General features: G+C 34.4%; 1 protein-coding gene and 1 pseudogene across 2 annotated transcripts; both read left to right on the top strand.

Annotated features, from left to right (window-relative positions):
• The first annotated feature begins 1,139 nt into the window (after positions 1-1,139).
• Positions 1,140-8,509, top strand: LOC124823186 (dynamin-related protein 3A-like; annotated as a pseudogene). Its single transcript, XR_015783907.1, has 14 exons — positions 1,140-1,597; positions 1,706-1,988; positions 2,092-2,120; positions 2,213-2,314; positions 2,432-2,500; positions 2,576-2,651; positions 3,706-3,852; positions 3,959-4,054; positions 4,177-4,219; positions 4,328-4,473; positions 4,603-4,749; positions 7,077-7,129; positions 7,211-7,310; positions 7,928-8,509. The product of XR_015783907.1 is annotated as a dynamin-related protein 3A-like (transcript).
• A 1,023-nt stretch (positions 8,510-9,532) lies between these two features.
• LOC124823188 (CHCH domain protein) lies at positions 9,533-13,015 on the top strand. Its single transcript, XM_047295358.2, has 5 exons — positions 9,533-9,686; positions 11,594-11,647; positions 11,754-11,831; positions 11,929-12,104; positions 12,732-13,015. The coding sequence occupies exons 1-5, from the start codon at positions 9,665-9,667 to the stop codon at positions 12,828-12,830; spliced, it is 429 nt and encodes a 142-aa protein (XP_047151314.2). The 5' UTR covers positions 9,533-9,664; the 3' UTR covers positions 12,831-13,015.
• Positions 13,016-22,394: the final 9,379 nt, after the last annotated feature.

The raw sequence follows: 22,394 nt of genomic DNA, 5'->3' as shown, positions 1-22,394 counted from the left end.
GAAAAACAATTTGACTCAAAAGTAAAAATTCTTCATTCTAGCATTGATGCCAAATTTTCTTTGAAATTTTTTTACGCCTTTAAAGGTATGATTCACCAAACAAGTTGTCCTTACACACCTCAACAAAATGGTAAAGTTGAATGTAAATACCAAAATATTCTTAATGTTGTTTGTGCCCTTATGTTCCAATATGAGATTCCAAATAACTTTTGGTCCTATGCCATTAAACATGATGTCTTTCTCATAAACTGGTGGTATCTTCACTTGTTATAAAAAATAAAAACCAATAATGGATCCAACTTCTTAAATGTCTTACAATATAAGATATCAACTAAACTTTCTTGGTTAACCAATGTTTTCTTGACTATGAAGTTCTCGATTTCAACCGTTATAACCATGGGGCCATCTTGCTTCAAATATATGGCCTCGAAGTCTACATTGGTGAAGGAAATAGGAGACAACCTTTGTTGACGATCCGTTGACGATGTTAACCAATTGTATTGCCCTTATGTGCCTTTTCCAGGTTGAAGCCAAAGATCTTCCTCTCATGAATCATCTAAAGAATGTATTGATTTCCCCTCTCAGCGATAGTCTTGGTTTTACGTCTTTCCTCTTATATTATCGGCGTTTGTCTGGTCCTATCATCTCAATGGTGGTCCCAATGACCATCTCTTCTGTCATCGAATCATCTTGGTTCATTTTGAGAACTTCCACCCTTATTTCTCCAAACAAAACGTTTAAAATGTTCTGCTTAGATAAACTCCTCAATTTTATCCTTCATTTTAGCATACGAAAACTTTTCTTATGCTTGACTTGGAGGCATGTTCTAATATACTCAATAATCCTACATGACTTAAAAGTTGAAACTAAAGAAAATTTAAATACTTTCTTCTTTTTTCACTAATGTTTTTAAGAATAAAATCGTGATGAAATGTTAGACTTCAAAAAGACAATGTATCAAATAAAGTAACCTAATAGTTAAATAAAAACACTTAAATTTAATTTAACAATTAAATAAAAAATGGTTAAATTAAATAAATGGTTAGTTAAAGTGTACAATTTGAAGAAATTGTGGATACCAAATCCACATAATATTATTATATAATGAATTGGGAATTATAAACTTATGATTTCCCAGGCGTCACCTTGATTCGCAAGAAAATCCCCTCTCATATTCAAACACCGTTCACAACTCATTGCTTCCCTCTCACGAATACGGTTAGTTTGTTCATTGATCAGTATTCCAATATCGGAAATCTATCTGGCGATGGCGGTAGGCGCTGCCGCCGCTCCTCTGGGTTCGTCGGTGATCTCTCTGGTGAACCGGCTCCAGGACATCTTCAGCCGCGTAGGGAGCCACTCCTCCATCGACCTCCCTCAGGTGGCCGTTGTCGGCAGCCAAAGCAGCGGCAAGTCCAGTGTCCTCGAAGCCCTCGTCGGCCGCGACTTCCTCCCACGTGGCAATGACATCTGCACGCGCCGCCCCCTCGTTCTCCAACTCGTCCAAATCAAACCCTCTCAGGACGAGTTTGGCGAGTTCCTCCACTTGCCTGGCCGCAAGTTCCACAATTTCTCCCAAATTCGCTCCGAAATTCAGGTTCACTTCGAATTCCAATTGTATTCGAATTTGATTTTTCTGGAATGTATCACTCAAGTATCATTGTTTTATTTGTGTGTGTATTTTTTTTTCCCCTTTCTTGAGTAGGTTGAAACTGATAGGGAAGCTGGAGGGAACAAAGGTGTCTCTGATAAACAAATTCGTTTGAAGATTTTTTCGCCGAATGTTCTAGACATCACGCTCGTGGATCTCCCTGGCCTCACTAAGGTTCCCGTCGGTGACCAGCCTTCGGATATTGAGGCTCGAATTAGAACCATGATCATGTCTTATATAAAAACTCCAACCTGTCTTATTCTCGCGGTTACGCCGGCGAATTCCGATTTGGCTAATTCAGATGCTCTTCAGATGGCGGCGATTGCCGATCCTGATGGTGGCCTTTTTGTTCCTTGAGCCTAAAGTGATGATCATTTTTGTGTCCCTTTGGTTGTTGGTGGTGATTGGAAATTTTTTCGTTTGCCTTTCTTTTATTGCAGGGAACAGGACAATTGGTGTCATCACGAAGGTATAGTATCACGTATGAATGAGGTTGTGAATTTTGTTGTGGTGTTTCTGAGTACCGACGACTTTGGGTGTGTTGTGTTGGTTGGATTCTAGTTGGATATCATGGACAGAGGTACTGATGCGCGAAATCTGTTGCTAGGAAAAGTTATTCCCCTCCGACTTGGTTATGTAGGTGTTGTGAATCGATGTCAAGAGGTAATGATGTTGTGCTCCCAAGACATTGCTGATGAATATGCGCTTGTGAATTTGTTGACTGGCCAGTTGTTTGACATGCAAGGCTGAAATTTAGTTCTTTGTTTTCGTCTCTAAAAGGACATTTTAATGAACCGAAGTATAAAGGATGCTCTTGTTGCTGAAGAAAAGTTTTTCCGCAGTCGTCCTGTAAGGAATTACCTTTGATTTATAGTATTCAACATGTCACGTCTATATATACTGATTTAACTTATGCTATTCAAGATATACAGTGGATTGGCAGATAGTTGTGGTGTCCCTCAATTGGCAAAGAAATTGAACAAGGTAAAGAATTTGCAATGTTGAAAACAAAAATTAGCTTTTAATATTACTTTTACTTGAATCAAATTCTGGCTTATTTAAAAGTTGTAATTCCTCGCTGGAAGTTTTAATTATTGTGAATTCTTTACACACACACACACACACACACACACACACACACACACACACACACACACACACACACACACACACACACACACACACACACACACACACACACACACACACACACACACACACACACACACACACACACACACACACACACACACACACACACACACACACACACACACACACACACACACACACACACACACACACACACACACACACACACACACACACACACACACACACACACACACACACACACACACACACACACACACACACACACACACACACACACACACACACACACACACACACACACACACACACACACACACACACACACACACACACACACACACACACACACACACACACACACACACACACACACACACACACACACACACACACACACACACACACACACACACACACACACACACACACACACACACACACACACACACACACACACACACACACACACACACACACACACACACACACACACACACACACACACACACACACACACACACACACACACACACACACACACACACACACACACACACACACACACACACACACACACACACACACACACACCCACACACACACACACACACACACACACACACACACACACACACACACACACACACACACACACACACACACACACACACACACACACACACACACACACACACACACACACACACACACACACACACACACACACACACACACACACACACACACACACACACACACACACACACACACATATTTGCTGTGGCAATGCATCACTCACTATGCTAATTGTCATCCCAACTATGCTTATACTATATATTTTTTGAACATTATTATATTTATATAATATATTTTATGAACATACCAAGACTTTGTTTATTAATGTCAAGGGTGACGTCAATCGATCTGATGAAACTTCAATTCCATGTTCATGACTTCTCATTCAAGCTACAATTTACAGATGGACTACATAAATACTTCCCACCCAAGTTTTATTGGTGGAAGCAAGGCTATCGAAGCTGCAGTGCAACAGACCAGGTCTTCTAGAGTTGCTTTCTAGCGCGAAGGTGTACATATTATGTCCTCTCATCCAATTATATGCTCCATTTTTCATGCTAGATGTGAATGCTTTTCTATCTTTTGTTTTAATATTCTCTTCTTAATTTCAAGTAGGATGGGCTGGAATTCGAGAAGGGACCAGCCTCTGATAAAAGTGGGAAGACTCTATCTATTTTTGCAAGACATGCAAATGGAGTAGCGGCTGATAAGGTATTTATGTAATTTTATCCTTTTTAGTTGACTAGACTTTTCCGAATACATGTATATTAGATTATTATCGTATTCTATTCTTTTTAATCATTATAAGTTCTTTTTTTTTTTGAAAAAACCAGGGTGTTCGTGTTGCATCGGATGTTGAGAAAGTTGTGACATCTGGTAAATTGTTTGAGATTGTTGAGGCTTGTATTTTATTATGTGCATTATCAACCCTCGTCATCTGTATTATACAATATAAATTATATAATGCATGATATTGTATCCCAGGAAGCATTAGTGGATCTAGCTGGGGGATTTCATCCATTTTTAGTGGAGGTGATAATCGTGTGTCCATGAAGGAAAATACTGCTAGTAAACCACACACTGAACCAGTCCATAGTGAACAGTCATTTTCTATGATTCATTTGAGAGAGGTATGGTTGACGCCTTTGTTAGCTGCTTCAATATGTACTGTTTGTGTGTGTGTATATGCATATATATATATATATATATATATATATATATATATATATATATATATTGATGTATTTTGGTTTTTGTAGCCCCCTCACGTCTTAAGGCCATTGGAGAGCAATTCAGATACAGAAACCGTTGAAATCACAGTAACAAAGTTGCTATTGAAATCATACTATGAGATTGTCAGAAAGAATGTTGAAGATCTTGTCCCCAAAGCAATTATGCACTTCCTGGTACGTTATATTCTTTTTCTAGGCTTTGGAAATTTGTTTTTTAATTAGATGTTGCACATGATGCATGCAAGAGAAGTAATCTGCTTTCAATTTTCGTATTGAATGGCATTTGTGTGGTTGCAAAAATATTTATTTCCATTTCCTGATCTGCTCTGTAATCTGACCAAATGAAATTATACATAGATCTGATTTCTTCTCTATTATTGGAAATAGAGTGAGTATGACAAATAGTTTTAGAACCCGCTAGTTATTTTGTCTAATGCTCACAGGTCACAGGTTTTTCTTTTGCATGTTTAGAAGTGATATCAAAATGGTTGGAAATTGAAGTGATTGATGAAGTTTCAGATTAGTTAGGACCACATAAGCAGAAAATGTCATGTTGTCTCCGCTACTTTAAGTTTTTGGGTATAGATGAGTGTCAAGCCTCCATCGTGGTTTGTTTCACAAAAGCTCCTTGTTTTTGGATGTTCTCTCACTAGCTAATGATAATGATATTACGAGATATTTTCTAGATTTTTTGTAATCCCCCTCAATTTAGAGCTTACTAAGCCTCTAAGCTCACTACAATTAATCACACCAAAAAGATAGCGAACTAAAAATGTAACACATGACAATGTCTGAGAGTTTAGTTGGTTCTATATGATAATTGTTATAAACAATTTTAATTAAGTTTGAGATCTAACTTGATAATTAATGGAAATCATTACGAAAAAGGTTTTTTATTATTAAGTCCGAAACTATGATAACTAGTATAAATTATTACTAAATTTTTTTATTATCAAACAAGTATGAAACTCAACACAATAATAAAATGAAAATATGATGAAAGACAGATAATAAATGAATGATTACTATAAAAAGTCCATCAATTGATCACACATTCTAGAACCTGAGTAGTGCCTATTACTCTCCATGCTTAAGGAGATAAGAAGAAAGGGAATAGAACCCCGCCAATGGCCATTGCGTGCACCCTTGCAAGCTAAACGAAAAGCGTGAGGCCGCTGTCAATGGGAATGAGACCCAAAATTTGATTGAAACGAAAGATTTGGCCATGGCTACCGGAGCTTCCTGCATCGAATAGCGAGGTATTTTTCTGATCTGGGGTGCTTTGTGATGCATGGGGCGTGAGCTTGACGATGAGGAACGAAATCCCGCAGCCCTTGTGGAACGCTCCTCGGCAGTAGTAATTTGTCTACGAAAGACTGTGGCGGCTGCCGCCCGGAGCCCTTGGTCGCTTCGAGATCCATTGCAGTAGTGTTTGCGGATTGAGAATGCGCATGGGTGTGTTTAGATTATTTTACGTTAAAACAGAACAACAATAAATGTATATTATTGCAGGGTGAAGATTGAACCCATGCATAAGTACGGAAGCCATTGAATTCATATATGAAACCATATCTTTTCATACAAAAATTAGATAGAACCGGAATAAGGAAAACATACCTTCAAGCACCTCTTTTACCGGCAAACGCAGTTCCTACTCACGTTCTCTCCTTCTCTTCTCTTCTTTTTTAGTCTTCTGGTTGCTCCTCTTTTATGTTTGTTTCTGGTTACCGCATGGAAAAAAAAATCTCCTTTTCTCAGAACTATCTTTTTGATAACTTTTGCTCTCCAAAAAGCGTTTTCCAGGTGCCTTTGTTTTGTGTTTGGTACAGTAGTGCGTGATTGTTCTCTTTTTCTTCAGTCCCCCCTTTGGGCATGTCTCCCTCTTTTTATAAGTTCACGAGATAGAAAACAGAAAGATTAAGTGGCTGCATGATGTTTAGAGAAATGTGGAGAGAGTGTCGATTGTGGGAGTGAGGGTAGGGTGTAGTTGGGTAACGGTAACATATAATAAATTATTTTTATTGTTAAAACAAAAAAGGAAAATCAAATACAGATTTATTTTATAGAAATTATTTTTCTTAGTTTTTCTGTTTTCAATTTATTTCTTTCCTTATAAAAACTATTTTAATTATTATTTTTTTATTAGTTTATATAGTTTTATATACTTTTTAGCCTAATATATTTTAAAAAAAATATTTTTATATTTTTTAGTATCTTTAAATTTGTTTTTTATGCCCATTTTTTTTTTGCATAAATTCATTTTATTTTATTTAGTTATTTACACGAAGTTGAGTGTTGACACTCGTCAAATAAAGAAACGAAGAAAGAAATATGTGAAATATGAAAACTGCTTCTAAGTTATTATTTAAGATATGCTCTACAAATATTTTACACAACAATGATATTAGTTAGACTGAAACTTTTCTTATATTCTAACTGGTAACATTCATTATCTTACTGTATTCTGTATAATTTGAATATTTCAAGCTTTTCTTACCTAGGTAAACAACACAAAGAGAGAACTGCACAATGTCTTTATTCAAAAACTATACAGGTATTGTATAGTGGTTATAGCCTACTAATTCATATTTATTCTGGAATTTATATATATTGTCTGATGTTACATTTAAACCAGGGAGGATATGTTTGAAGAGATGTTGCAGGAACCTGATGAGTTAGCCAAGAAAAGAAAACACTGTCGAGAACTTCTCCGAGCTTATCAACAGGCTTTTAAAGTGAGTGCCTATAATGCTTTAATCAGGATTATCTAATTGAAGTTCTGTATTAATTTATATGACAAAGCTTGGTTCTCTTTTAAAGACTTTTCTGCGTGATTTCCTGTGGAAATGTTTGAGGGTGCTCACATTATTGGTGTAATAAAAATAAAATGGCAGCCTTGGGTTATGAAAACTCACTTTATGTGTGGGGTCCAGGGAGGGGTCAGATCCATTGTGTGTCGTTCTGTACTCTAGTAGGAAGTCTTGACATTTATTTATTTGCAATGGGAAATAATTGGTTCTCTTTGATCCTAGTAACTGGCTATTAATATTTGTTTTTCACCTGGAAAAACGTGTTTGGCTTTTTGTTAGAGTTTCTCTTTGAAACCTTGATTTTCTGTGAATAATTAAGCTCACTAGGGTTGTAACACGATGCTGGCTCCATGCATGCATTTGATCTATCATTGCAGCAGAATCAGTTTCGTCTCATGACATTCAGATGTGTGTGTGTGTGTGTATATATATATATATATATATTATTGATGATTTGTTTATTTTATCTTGAAATCCTTGAGCTTATCTCATTGGTTACAAATATGGTTTTGGTCTCTGATTATACTGTTCCTTTTCAACAGGACTTAGACGAACTTCCTCTTGAAGCTGAAACAGTTGAAAGGGGATACAGTTTGCCTGAAACTGCTACTAGCTTACCTAAAACTCGTGGATTGCCATCATCATCTCTTTATTCTACTGGCAGTTCGGGAGACTATTACGAAGCTTCTCCCAACAACAATAAGTCTGAAAGGTCTTCACATTCTGGGGAACTCCAATCACCATTGCATGCTAATATGGAAACTAATGGAAATGGAGGGCCATACACATCAGGTTTTGATCCCATGGCTGATTCTTTTGAGGTTTGGAACTTTCCTGCTGGAGCTGTGTAAGAAAAAGTTCCTGCTGGAGCCATGCAAAAAGAAGGTTCTGCTGGAGTAGATTAGTTTTCTACGTAGCAATTTTCTAGGATGATGCAATTTTTTCATTTTTGTTCACTAGCAGATTGACCATATAACAAGATAGAAATAGATGGCAATGGTGATTTTTTTAACTCCTGTTTTTATAGTTGTTTTTGCAATGGCTTTAGACAAGTTATTCTTTTTACTGTGGACATGTGCTATATTTCTTAATAATAGTTTTTTAGAAAGTTTCTCCTTGGTTAATGTTGCATCCCATCTTAAGGTAAAAGGAATGACCTGTGCATATTCCGTGGATTGCGTGTTTTTTTTTTCCATTACGTGTTATAAACATATGGCGGCGAAGGTATTGTTGTTGTGGGCGATGAAGATGAGGTTGCCCTCCCTATAATTTTTCCTATTATTTTCTTCAAAAAAGATATCATTTTTCGTATATTTAATTTTTTACTTTAAACCATAGACTGAAATTTATCTCGTTTTTTATTTCCCATCTATGGAAATATATAGATCCATGTCTTGTCTATTCTTAACTGAAATGAAAATTAAATATAAAGATCACACTTTTCTGAATTATAAATTAAAAGTGGATTATTTTAGGACTATAAACTTGGGGTAAACACAAGCAAACTACAGTCCGATTTGAAGAAATATTAAAAATAAATTGATTGCAGCACTGCAAATTTGGTATTTTCAATTTGACCTGAATTGACATTTGAATCTAGATCAAGTTCAACTAAATAAAATGGAAAAACAGTGAGAAATAAAAAAATGGAAAAATATATAAAATGTGACAAATATTATATTTGATTATAGAATAAAAACATTTAATGATAACGTATATTTATATTAGTAATAACTATATTTATATTATTTTCTGTTTTATCTATCTACGCACGATGTCGATTCTCTATTATTTGATTGACATATTGAGATGAAATAAAACTTATTAAAACTTTTCAATCTAAAAATTCATGTGGATGTGGCGAGAAAAGCAATAGAGTGTTTGATAAGATTATATATCGAGTAAAGGGTACATATGATACGGTTTTTTTCTTGCGTTTCAGACAACGATGTTTTTTTTTTTTTTTTAATGTATGTGTGTAGTGTAATGCAATAAAAAAATCCATGTAAAAGTATATGTCATAATTTTAGTTATAAATACGGTAATTTTAATTTATTTACTCTGTCTTTCCATCCTGATCTGTTCAAACAATTCTAGATTGTTCCAACAGGGCAAGTTGACAGCCAATGTAAAGGCGACACGTTTCCACAGACTATTTCAAAGGATTTTAGGGTTTAAATAGGTCATTCACGCCTCAAACTGTATTTGGCTTGCAAACCTCTGTTTTTCGTTCCTTATTTTCCAATCTCTTTGAAACTTTCTTTGCCCTAATTTCAACCATGCCTCGCCGTAGCTCCGGTGGTAAGATCTTGTATTCCAATACTCTATTAAATTTTTTCAATTTTCTGTGACATGACATCTACCTGTTATCTTTATCGCCTTTTACGCTTTCTAGGGTTTATTTTCCTCCTGTTGGGATTGTCATAAATTTCTCACGGTTCCTGTTATTTTTTTTTCCTTTTTATCAACTTTTTGTTTCCGAGTTATTTGTGTTAATAGTTTGATTCACGAATCTTGTTTTCCCTATTATTTATGATTATTTTTGTAGTTGTTGGCTTTCCAACTTAGATAACAATAATAAGCATTGAGATCTTGGTAGAAGCCAGAAAAATTAAGTCTCCGAGGAGACCTGATTAGAAATCCTTCTGAAATTTGTTTATCTTTCTCGGCTTTAATCTTCTTCTCTCTGTAGCAATGATGAGAATTATTAGATGAAACCTCAATAGGCAGGAACAGGAACCGGCTTTGGTGAGATAATACCAACTTTTATATTATAACTCCTATTCGTTTATTAACTCACAAACTGCCTTATCAGTCATATTTTGGCCTTTAAATTTATTGGCTCAAGCAAGATTAAATCAAATGAGATGAATTTATTCATTAGCATCAGCTAGATGAAACCAAATTAGGTGAATTGATTTTATATTTCTTCTCTCTTGGGAAATTGTTGATGCTGTTTCTGGGATTTGTTTTTGCCTCTCAAATCTTTTTTATTCATAATTATATTTGTTTCTTTTAATTTCTGATGATGTTTGCTGTCAGTTTTGGTATGTGCTTATTGTTGGAAGAGGGTATGTGCTGTGTGTTAGTCTGGTACGTATTGTGGTCTAGGTCTATTTATGAGCCACAGAAGGCTATGGGTCGTGATGGGTCTCAAAATATTAGACTTGGAAAGCTTTAGTGGCACGCTAACCTTACCCTATTCAACTATCCGTAAACTTAGATATTTGTTTATTTTTTATTTCTTTTATCAATCAAACGAATTCTATTACAATTCAATATCTGCATATCTTAAAAAGATCAACTATCTTGTATAAGGGGTGTTTGGTGAAAATAACGGTGAACCTCAATTTGAAAGTGTACGAATACTTACAGCCACTGTGTAACCACTGGTTTTTAAATATCAAAGATCAACAACTATTTATGATGTATATCATTTTGTTGCTGTAGTTGCATGTTGGTTTGCCTGAAATGGCATGAGTTTAGACATAGTTATGATTCTGGCAATACATACTCGAGGGAAAGACAGCCAAACAAAGATTGGGGTTGCTGAGTGTGGAAATCGCATCTGTTGTAGATTTCGGCTGAGGTAGTAATTGCAAACGGACCTGGGCATAATTTCTCTTGATAATGGATAGATGCATCAACCATATAGTGATGAGAGTTTTGTTTTAGAAGTTACAGTGGGTGAACCTTGGACCTTCACTGTTTTAGCTATCTTTCTCTGCAATGGTTGAATTGGGACTTTTGTTTATTTAATATACTTTATATGGTTATTGGCTAATACATGTGTTTGGACTTAGACGGGTGATGCATTATAGCTTTTGAGATCTAATAGGATAAGCCTGAACTAACCTACACATTTGATTTTGGATTCTGTTCCAAAGGTTTCTTGATTGGATCAGTTTCTGCAAAATACTTGTCAAGTTGTCACCTATTCAAATTCATGAAAAATCCTGAGATATTGTGCGGTTTAGAAGGAAAGTAAAAATAGGAAATTAATAATGAGAGCCACTTGAGTTCATACTGAAATATTTTGATTCAAGATAGATATTTTATTTAGAGTTTTGTATGCTGAACTAGTTTTTTGTAACATGGATCATATGGTAATATGTTTATTTTTGGTGAACTAATGGTTGGGCCATCTTTACTCTGCATGGTAATATTGAATTCTTCTTATGACTTTATTTTTTCATTTCTTAATTTAGGAAGATCTGCCCGTCCTGCACCTCGTGCAGCACCAGCTCGCTCACCTCAGCCAGGTTTGTATGAATACTATGAATTGATGATTTATCAATTTTAGTCTTCCAACTAGAAATTGTACACACTTTTTTCTCTAATATACAATGCAATGATGTCATGATTCAGTTCACAATGCTCCTCCTCCAGCCCCTGCTCAGAGTGGTGGTGGTATGCTTAGTGGCATTGGCTCAACCATTGCCCAAGGTATGTGAAGAAGCCGAAGGTTATTTACCTAGTAATCCTATCAAATATTAAATCCCACGTTATCTGGTTTTGATTCCTCTGTCTATTAATTTTTCAGGCATGGCCTTTGGCACTGGAAGTGCAGTAGCACACAGGGCTGTGGATGCAGTTATGGGTCCTCGTACCATTCAACATGAAACAGTTGTCAGTGAGGCAGCTGCTGCTGCACCCGCACCCACTGCAAATACGTTTGGAAGCGATTCATGCAATGTCCACACAAAGGCATTCCAAGATGTATGTTGTTTACCTCGCTTTTATTCCTAATTGTTGAATTATGTTTTGGTATATTAATATGCTAGTTAACACTTCATTAGTTGTACCAATATATATAATTTTGGACAATCACGTTTGCCATTTATGATAGATAGGCATACCAATATATGTGCTGAGAAGGATGTGGAGGTTAACATTTATCTTCTACTGTTGGTAAAATAATCAAAGACTACCAGATATTTTTGAACAAGTTTGTTATAATCTATATTTCGAAAAGTTGCAAGTGATTTGATCTCATTTATGAATGGTATTAGGATGTTCAATATTAACATTAGAATTTCATTGTTACATTTTCTCTTTACTTCTAACCATAAATAGCTGATGATTTTCTACAAAAAATACTATTGTTATTGGAATGATGCAATTGATAAAGTTTACTTAAATCCCATTCATTTTTGAACTCTTGTCCTTATTTTGGTGATTCCTTATGGTTGTCATCATGTTATTTTTCAGACCCTGGGCACTCAATTTGTGTATGCTATTTCGAGTTCTGCTTTTAAGAACTAATTTTGATTCAGTGTGTACATGAATTTGGTAGTTGAGTTAACGTTACATTAGTTGATTTTGTTCGTGTACATTTGACTGCAGTGCCTAAACAGCTATGGAAACGACATTAGCAAGTGCCAGTTTTACATGGATATGCTAGCAGAATGCAGGAGGAACTCTGGAGCTTCATTGAGTGCGTAAATGTCATATTTGCCAGTTTATGTGTTTGATCAGTTCCCCGAGTCTCGTACGGTTTAAATATGCATTTTAATAAAGTTTCGTGTCCGAAGATGCATACAAACCCATCTAAACTCGGTTTCAATTGAGACCTTATTATTTGATACTTGTGATACTTACATTTTGTTTAATTTGTCTGAATCCTTTTATATTTGCTGTTTGGTTTTTGTTTTTAATTGAGTGAGAAAGCAATCTCGCTTTCCCACTACTGATCATTGAAGCAAGTGATATCTAATTCAGAAGATGGTATAAATTTAACAAATAAAAAATTAAAGAAATTAATTATATACAATCTTTTTAATATTATGTCTTAGTAAAGGAGTTTTTTAGTTCAATGTTTTCTGAGTAATAATAGAAGTATTTTCGAAATGATATAATTTAATTCACCATGTTCTTTGAACAGTTTTACTATGCCTTTAGTATATGTAAATTAATCAATTGAAAAGAAAAACGGATAAAAATTGAATTAGATATCACTTATGTAGAGGCCTTTGGAAGTTTGGTTTACGTGCATGGTGAAATTTTAGGAAACATTCAAATTGAGTTTTGACTATATTTCGGGATTTAATTATGTGAATTTTATTTATCTTTTTAATGTTTGTGTGTAATGCAATATCAGAATAACTGTAAAATTATGTCGTAATTTTATTTCTCATAATACAGTAATTTAATTCTAGTCTTTATAATTTTGTATTTTTGAACTTTTATTGCAGTCTTTTTTATCATCTCTTATGCGTGGATGTCTGTATTAAAAGAACAGGATAGAGACAGTAAAAAAAAAACTCAATACAAATTTGGATGATTATGCTTTTATTACATTTAGAATTGACATAATTAATGAAAATATCACGTCAATATGTTAAAATGAAAAGGGCATGACTGTACAAACAACTGATGTATTATTTGTAATAATTAAATTAAATTGTTTTCTTTTTAACAAGTGGATGTTTGATAATATAGTACATGAATATATCATAGACAGCTTTTTTTCTTTATAAGGGAGAAAAGTAATAAATTTAAAAAGGTGTTTGGAGTCTCGTCTCCATTTCCATTGTAAAATTCCATCCATTATATTTAACGAGTTTCATAAATAAATTAAAATTTAAGAATAAATTGAAATTAATATACGTTAGTCAGATCATTTAATAAAGTAAATTAAAAATGAATTAACTAAACTAAAGTTAGCATACATTTCTTAAATTACTTAATAAATTAAACGTATTTAAATGATTTAAAAATAAAAACAAGTATAAGATAATCTTTATATTTAATTTAAAAAAGTGAGTATTATTTAGACTTATATGAAGTTAATATAAATACCTCTAATCAAAATAGAATGGTTCAGGGAAAGCAATCGAAAGATGGAGTGAGATTGATGGGGCGTGGTTCAGAGCCCCATCAATGAATTCCTTTCATTCAGAATTAGATAAATGAATTCCTTGAAGACAAATGAAAGGGAAAATCTTGTTTATTACTTCATTTCTTTTACGGATTTGATCTTTGTCACTCAGTTGAAAAGAGCCTTAGGTTATTCTATATGTGCTGGGAATATAATCTTAGCTTCTTCATTAAGGGTAATTTCCAAGAACACTCTTCACTGTTTACTTTTTTCTGGGTATGGATTGTGTTTGTCCAACTGACTTAGCTGAATTTTCATAAATGGACGATTGTTTTGATCCGAATTTATCAATATACAACTTGTTTTTGGTTCTGAATGTCTGATGAAATCAGATTTCTATTTCTCTTCTTTTGATGTCATTGACTTATCATGTTATCAACAAAAAGTAAATATATAAATATATTTTTACTTCCTACAAATGTTTTTATGTAATGACTTTTAAATTATTTCACATGTTTTAACTTAAATGTTAATTTATGATATTGTTAATCATATAAAAAAATTAATATTATCGTGTTAAAATGATTATATTTATTATTTTTTAAAATTTAAAGATAAAAATATACTTAAGTTTAAAATAAAATAAATTTTATTTTTGTGTCCAAATAATGGACTAAATTCATATTTAAACTTTTATTTTTAGACTTGTGTTTATTTATTTAGCTGTATCGTTGCTTGTGTCCACGTAATAGCTTCAGGTACATTACAATTTAGTAAATCCTAGCTCCCGTTGAACCAAATACATGGATGGAATAAAATATAATTTATTAATGAAACATACTAAAATGATTAGTTTAATCAACACATTAAATTCAAAATTATATTTTCATACTAAAATAACTAATAGCCTGAATAATACATAAAATTCATAACAGCAACAATAAAAGTTCATATTTCAACTTTTAAAAAATTGTCATAATAAAAGTTCATATTTCAACTATTAAAATTTATGACAGTATAAATCCGAAAATATTAAATAAATAGATAAACACTAATTTTAGGTAAAAAGTTCTATTAGCTTAACGCGGAGAAGAGAGAAAAAACTGAATAAGCTGGGACACTACAGGAGATAAGAGAAAAAGTATAGTCACATTAACATCGTTGTTGTCAACTTAACGGACAAGACCTTATTCATACACTTTTCATAACATAGGGACTCAATGTTTTCATTTTAAAAATTGATAAATAGAAATTCATCTTCTAACATATAGACAAAGTAAGTATTAAGCCTTAGGATTAACTAGAATAACTAATTGTATTGATTAAAAAAATAGGTTAAGAAGGAAAATAAATAAATAAATAAAATAAAGTGGGAACAATAATAAAACTCATTTATGTATAATATAAGTAGGGATGACAATTTTACCCGCGGGCGCGGGTATCCGCGGGTAAAATCCGCGGCAGGCAGTAACTATCTGCAGATATTTACTACCAGTGGGTAACGGGTAGCGGATATTTTAATACCCGCTTCTAAACGGGTCGGGTACGGGTAGTATACTACCCGCCCTGCGGGTACCTGCTACCTACGAAAAATTAAAAAAAAAATTATATATTTTTTAATTAAATTAATTAAAAATAAAATAAAATTATATTTATTAGGTTAATTTAATTAAAATTAAATTTTAATTTATATTATATTATATTATATATATATTTTTTTGTAATATTATTTAAATTTTATTTTAAATATGTATTAAATATTTTTTTTTTATTTTTTGCAAGTATCCACGGATATTCACGAGTTTTAAAATACTCACACGGGTACCCGACGGATAGCGAATCGGATAACGGATACAATTTTATCCGACAAGTCGGATTGCGGGTAGGCACTACCCGTGCCCGACCCAACCCGTTGCCATCCCTAAATATAAGGCTTCAATTATTTATTTTCCATGAGCGTTTATGATGCTGCTGTTGGAAGAATGGAAAGCTATATGATCTGGTTATAACTTTTTTAAAGGACATAATTAAATTATAAATAACGTAACAACAAAATATTTATAAGAATATAATCGGTAAAGAACCTCGTAATGAGTTAAATTCATAAATGTAATTTTACTTAAATGAGGTAAGATGACATTGGTATGATAATTTCTTTTTATTACAAATTAGATGTTCATTTTCAAGAACGGTTTTTTTACGACAAACACAGAAATATTAAATTTTTTATTAAATAAAATACTACAAATAAAATAAAATTATTCATAACAAATAAACGATACATAATATGAAAGTTGGAAAAAAAATGTAAGGCTTTGCCACAATAAATAATTATTTTTATAGGAATTTGGGTTTGTTTTTATTTACATTTAATTTTAATGCTTGTTGTACTGTACACCTCGTATATGTGAGGACTACAACCGGTCGGCAAGGAGAAAGGGACGACTGAACGGTCAAAAATCCTAAAAAACTTTAAGTACAACCTCTGATCAAGCTTATATGTAAATCTTACTTATTAGACATTAGGTCATGATTACAATTTTACTAATCATAACGACATCTCGAAACCTATAAATCCAGGTAGAAGATAAGGAGGTAGGTGATTGTATTTATTGTGAATTTAAGATTTTACTATGATAACCGATCGACTAAATTAGTGACTTAAGCGTCAAAATGTCTTTGATAGGTATCCGTCCACATGTTTTGGAGTTTGGACATTGAGAACATAAAAAAATTTGACTAAGTATATTCAAGATAAGGAGGAGTAACTAGGAGAAAAGTGAGAAGTAGTGTTTGATTGTCATCCTCGACTCCACACCTGAAATATTTTGACATCCATCGTGGGGTCGAAAGATCTAGGAGTAAGCCCACTGGTGACCACAAGAAGCATGAACTAAGAATAATCGACCGAGAAGATTAGAGCTATACAGTAACAAATGTTGGAGATGCACCAACGCTACACGGAGAGGTGGCCACCCTAAGGACTGTGAACGCGGCTAGAGCAGCCAGGGAGAAAGCCATTGAGGAGGAGGATAAGACTGTTCAGGTGGAGACAAAGGCCCAACATTCTTATCCTGACAAGAACTAACCAGCCCGCGAGCACCAAAGTTAGGGACGACTCTTTAAGAACTATATAGGAGGAAAGGACTACGGCTAGTGAGGAGTGTCACTCTGCACAAACGGAGCATACCGCTGGGATGTTGTCATTCGTCCCAATAATCATGGAGGCACACATTTCAAAGCAGTTCGTCCCACCGAACTTCATGTACGACAGGTTAATCGATCCTGAAGAGCATCTCAAGATGTTTGTCAATCAAATGGTGTTTCACACAGTGAGTGATGCCATCTAGTACAATGCCTTTTCTTTATCCCTTGAAGGAGAGGCCCTAGACTCGTTTAACTCCTTGCCACCCAATTCAATAGAGTTTGTACAGTCAGCAGTTCGTAGGCAATCGAACATAGGACTTAACTACCCTGGCTCTAATGAGCCTCAAGAAGGATAAGAAGGAGTCATTGAAGGTCTTCATGGATCACTATCAAAAGACCTTCCGACAAATAAAGAACATCAACCCTGTGCTCGCCCTTCATCATGTGGTAACCACTCTCAAACCCGAGCCCTTTGTAGACAAATTGTGCTGAAAACCACCGAAAACAATGGAGAAGTTGAGGGGATGAGCAACAAAAGATATAAGGTGGACAAGATGCACGAGTTTAGGGGTTAGAAAAACTCCAAAGGCAATGGGAGAAAAGAAGGAGGGGAAGAAGCCGAACGGGGTGACGAGAGGCCAAGCAGTACACCTAACGAAACTAGGGACCAAAATTGGTATTAAGCCTTTATTTTAATTTATTTTTTATACTTAGAGTCAAATAAATAAAATACTAAAACTAAATAAAGTGATTGTCCGCTAAGTTGATGCTAATTTTATTTATTTTTAATACTTATTTTAGCTTTTTTTATGCTTAGTGTCAATTTAACCAAAACTAACTTAAATAAATATAAATATTAAAAGTAAATATGGTTACTATTCGTTAAATAGATGATAACCTTGTTTATTTTGAATATTTATCTTTTTACTAAGTCTATGCTAATGTTAATATTTATTTGATAAAAAATTTTAAAAATAATTTTACGTAATTTTAGGGATGGCAAAATGGTTAGAGTCTGGCTCATTTTGGCTAAACTTGTCATTGGCTTGTAAAATTTGGGTTGGCTCATCAACAAAAAAATGAGTCACCAGTGATAATTTGCTCGCACTGGTATGTTACCTTTTTTTTTTAATTTTATTAATTTGTTTCCAATTTTTAATTTTTTTCTTAAAATTTGTTTATATATAAATGAATATTAAAAGCATATTTAATGATATAAAATATTTCCATAACTTTTGCATATTAAATTACTGTAGTAAAACTGATAATTAAAACTTAATTTGTAAACTTTAATGTTTAAATTTCAATACTATCATATATTTATACCTTTAAAAAATATAATATAAAAAGTTAACCTTCTAAATTATTTTTTTAATTTGAAAAAGACGGGCCAACAAGCTAGGCTGGACTGATTTGCATTTTGGTATGTCAAATTGACAAAATGGACATACCGAACCAAAACAAACTAAAAGTTTGAAATTTCCAATTCGACTCCTCTTATTTTGGACGATTTTATGGACCGACTTGTTGAATCCAACCTATTTTGCCACCTCTACGTTTTTAAAGTTTTTTTTTTAATTTTATATATGTGTGTATATATATATATATATATATATATATGTGTGTGTGTGTTTCAGTATGGATGTGTGGGACCGAGAGACTAACCTTGTTGATGTGTCTTTGCCGCCTTTGGACGTCTATCCTGCTCCCTTTCCTGCAATATGGACCGCTCGCTTGTCATTTGATGGGTCGCTCGCGCTCCTTCAATTTGCAATTCTTCTTCACCAGTAGAGGGGGGATGTACCTAAAAAAGGCACTCTAATGCTCAAGTTAGGCGTAGGTTATGGAACCTTAGCTCTTAAGAAAGTGATTTTGTTATCACCGTGGAGTATTTTCGAGTGTGAGTAGAACGTACCTGACTTTTAGGCTTGGCTCTGTATTTATAGGTTGTCACAAGCCTAATAAAATATAAGTTTAATCACTTTGAAGGTGCCTATTTATGCATATTCGTATCAATTGGGTCCTCATATTTTGAAAGTTCTCAATTAGGTCCCTATTTATGAAAAATGGAATCAATAAAGTCCCTGCCATTAAATTCTGTGGACGGCGTTAAAAGTGTTGCCTGATGGCTAGGTGATGTGACATCTCATAAGCACGTGGCACACAAAGATTTAAATGATTTTTTAATTTTAAAAAAAGTTTAAAAAAGTCTCTGCCACATGTCTCTTGTAAGTTGAGGATGATGCCCCCCTCCAGGGAAGCCTCCAGATATGGTATCAATTCGCCCCCGAACCGACCTTTCTCGCTTAGGATCACGAGTGCGGCTTCGGGAGCATCGCCTATGCCGATCGTCCTTCCAAGATGGCCGCTCAGGACTTCTGTGCGAAGTTCTTGCTCTAGCCGCTTCTTCCTTTACATATTTTTGAAGGTAGCCCCACGAACGAGCCTTTCTATCTCATCTTTCAGTGTGGTGCAGTCCTCTGTGTTATGACCATGATTTTGGTGAAAACGACAGGTTCTACTTTCGTCGGCATTTTTTGGTGAGGATTTCCTTCAGACCGTGAGGAGTTCGGTGTGTATGGCTTCTTCAAGTACTCTTGCCCTGGGTGCATTAAGAGTTGTGTAATGATCATACTTGGGTGTCCAGGCTAACTCCTTTCGAGGAGGTTTGTCACCTTTATTGCCGTTAAAGGGTCGCTTTGCCTCGTTCTTATTTCCGTTAGTGAGGACTTCTTGTTGCTATTTCCTCTTTGAGTTCCTCAGGTCCTCAATACGAATAAACATAGTGATCTTTTTCTGGAGTTCTTCCATAGATTTTGGTGGCTCGGCATACAACTGTTTAGCAAAATATCCTGGTTTTAAACATGAGGGCAAATTGTTGATGATGAAAGTGTGATTCGCGTCTTTCACTCGTCGTGCAACCTCGTTGTACCTCTGCATGAACGCTTTTAAGGTTTCATCCTTTTCCTGTTTGGTGTTTACCAATTCTGCTGGTGTCATCTCCTACCTTCGGTTGGCGGCGTACTGTCTTCTGAAGAGAGTTTCTATTGTGGCAAAGCAATCTACCGTGTTCGGAAGGAGGATATGATACCACTCCAATGCTTCATCCCTCAAAGACAAGGAGAAGGCTCTGCATATGACTGGGTCACTATCTGTGTAGAATGTCATCGCATCAATGAAGTTTCTGAGGTAGTTATCTAGGTCTGATGAACCGTCATATCTCTCTAATGTCGGAGGAGGTTTCTCTAGCATAGGAGTTTGCATGATGGTTTTCGTAAACGGAAGTAGATTGGTAGGCCAAATGGTTTAAAGGGGTGTGTGTGGGTCCCCTTCTTCCCCGACTGCCAGGTTCGGAATGGATAGATTGCCCCCATTACGGCTACCCTCATTATCCCTATGCCTGTTTGAGGGGGATAGTTTAGGTGGGGGTCGTTGCACCCTTAACGCCGCAATTTCTTCTGCTTGTTTGCGTTGCGTCTCCTGCTGTTCTTGTATGGTCCTTGTCTGCGCCTCTATCTGTGCTTATAACTCTCTGATAAGATCTCTGGTGTTGTTTACTTCCATGTTTCTTGTTGTCACCATTGGGCGTCTTCAAATCTCCGGCCCTACCATGGGCGCCAAAATGTTTCAGTATGGATGTGTGAGACCAAGAGACTAACCTTGCTGACATGTCTTTGCCGCCTTTGGACGTTTATGCTGCTTGCTTTCTTGCAATATGGATCGCTCGCTTGTCCTTCGATGGGTCACTCACGCTCCTTCAGTTTGCACCGTTCGTTCTCCTTCACCAGTAGAGGGGGATGTACCTGTAGAAGGCACTCCGACGCTCAAGTTAGGCGTAGGTTATGGAGCCTTAGCTCTCAAGAAAGTGATTTTGTTATCACTTTGTGGTACTTTCGAGTGTGAGTAGAACGTACCTGGCTTTTAGCCTTGGCTTTGTATTTATAGGTTATCACAAGCCTAATAAAATATAAACAAACTTACCTTAAACAGATTTACCTTAAAATTCGGTCGGTTGCTCATAAACAGCTTTATGAATATCTTTAATCAGATATATTTGATTATTTTATCCTCTATTGGATTATTAGCCCAATAATTTAAATGCTGACCCAATTATGGCCCAACACCTTTTAACCTGGTTTGACCTAGTTGACGAGCGCTGTTACCCAACAGTATTTAACCTGGTTTGACCTGATTGATGAGCGCTGCTACAGTAAATAGCCGATCGATCTTGGGAGGTTAGTCACAATTGGCAATATAATGAGAAAGAGAATATGCACAACTAATGCTGTTTGATAGTTTGGTTATTAATGCTTTTGATAGTTAATAAAATTGCATATAATACTTTGAAAAATCAATTAAAGATTTTATTTAATTATGATATTATTATTTCAAGTTTTAAACTAGTTATTTTAAAGAGGTTAAATAGTTAGGTGATAACTTTTTTTGAACATTAATATAGTAATTCGGGTGCATAATTTCCAAAATCAAAATAAAGATTTGTTTTCTCATAAAAGAAATTGGAAAGAGGTGTTCTTCAAGTTCATTCACAATCGTTAAATGTTTTGTTATTTAAAATTACCAAGTTGTGGTATCATATATGACTCTTAGTAGGGTGCATATATACGTTATTGTTTAAATATATGTTTCCTAAAATTATTAGAAATTAATAAAATAGATATTATTTAATCCATAAATGTTAAAAACTAAAATTAAAATTAATACATTTTATATGAATTAAAACGAGTGATTTCAAGTTTTTTAGGAATATTTTTTTTTTCTAAAGATAATAATAAAAAACAATTTTACCGAAACAAAAGCATATGCATACTTAATTTTGTAGAATACATAACAAAATCAATTATTTACACCATGATCATTAATTAAAACGTAACATTTGATTATTTATTAACACATCGTTTTTTAATTTAAATATTAAAAACAAAAAGAGTGAAATACTAAAACGATTTGGTACTGCCTATTTATGAACATTAATTAAAACATTAAATAGTATTTCTAGTTTATAAAATCTTAATGTAATATAT

The sequence above is a fragment of the Vigna umbellata genome, chromosome 1 (assembly GCF_029865625.1).
Source record: "Vigna umbellata cultivar VRB3 chromosome 1, Vumbellata_1.0, whole genome shotgun sequence".
NCBI classification, from domain to species: domain Eukaryota; kingdom Viridiplantae; phylum Streptophyta; class Magnoliopsida; order Fabales; family Fabaceae; genus Vigna; species Vigna umbellata.
The sequence above is the reverse complement of the archived record's forward strand: the minus strand, read 5'-3'. Positions and strand labels throughout refer to the sequence as shown.

What these genes read in the sequence shown, in the direction of transcription:
- LOC124823188 (XM_047295358.2), top strand. Translation starts at nt 9,665, where the DNA reads ATGCCTCGCCGTAGCTCCGGTG. An exon ending in GCCTCGCCGTAGCTCCGGTG is followed by an intron (nt 9,687 to 11,593) that starts GTAAGATCTTGT and finishes TTCTTAATTTAG; the next exon opens with GAAGATCTGCCCGTCCTGCA. An exon ending in ACACAAAGGCATTCCAAGAT is followed by an intron (nt 12,105 to 12,731) that starts GTATGTTGTTTA and finishes ATTTGACTGCAG; the next exon opens with TGCCTAAACAGCTATGGAAA.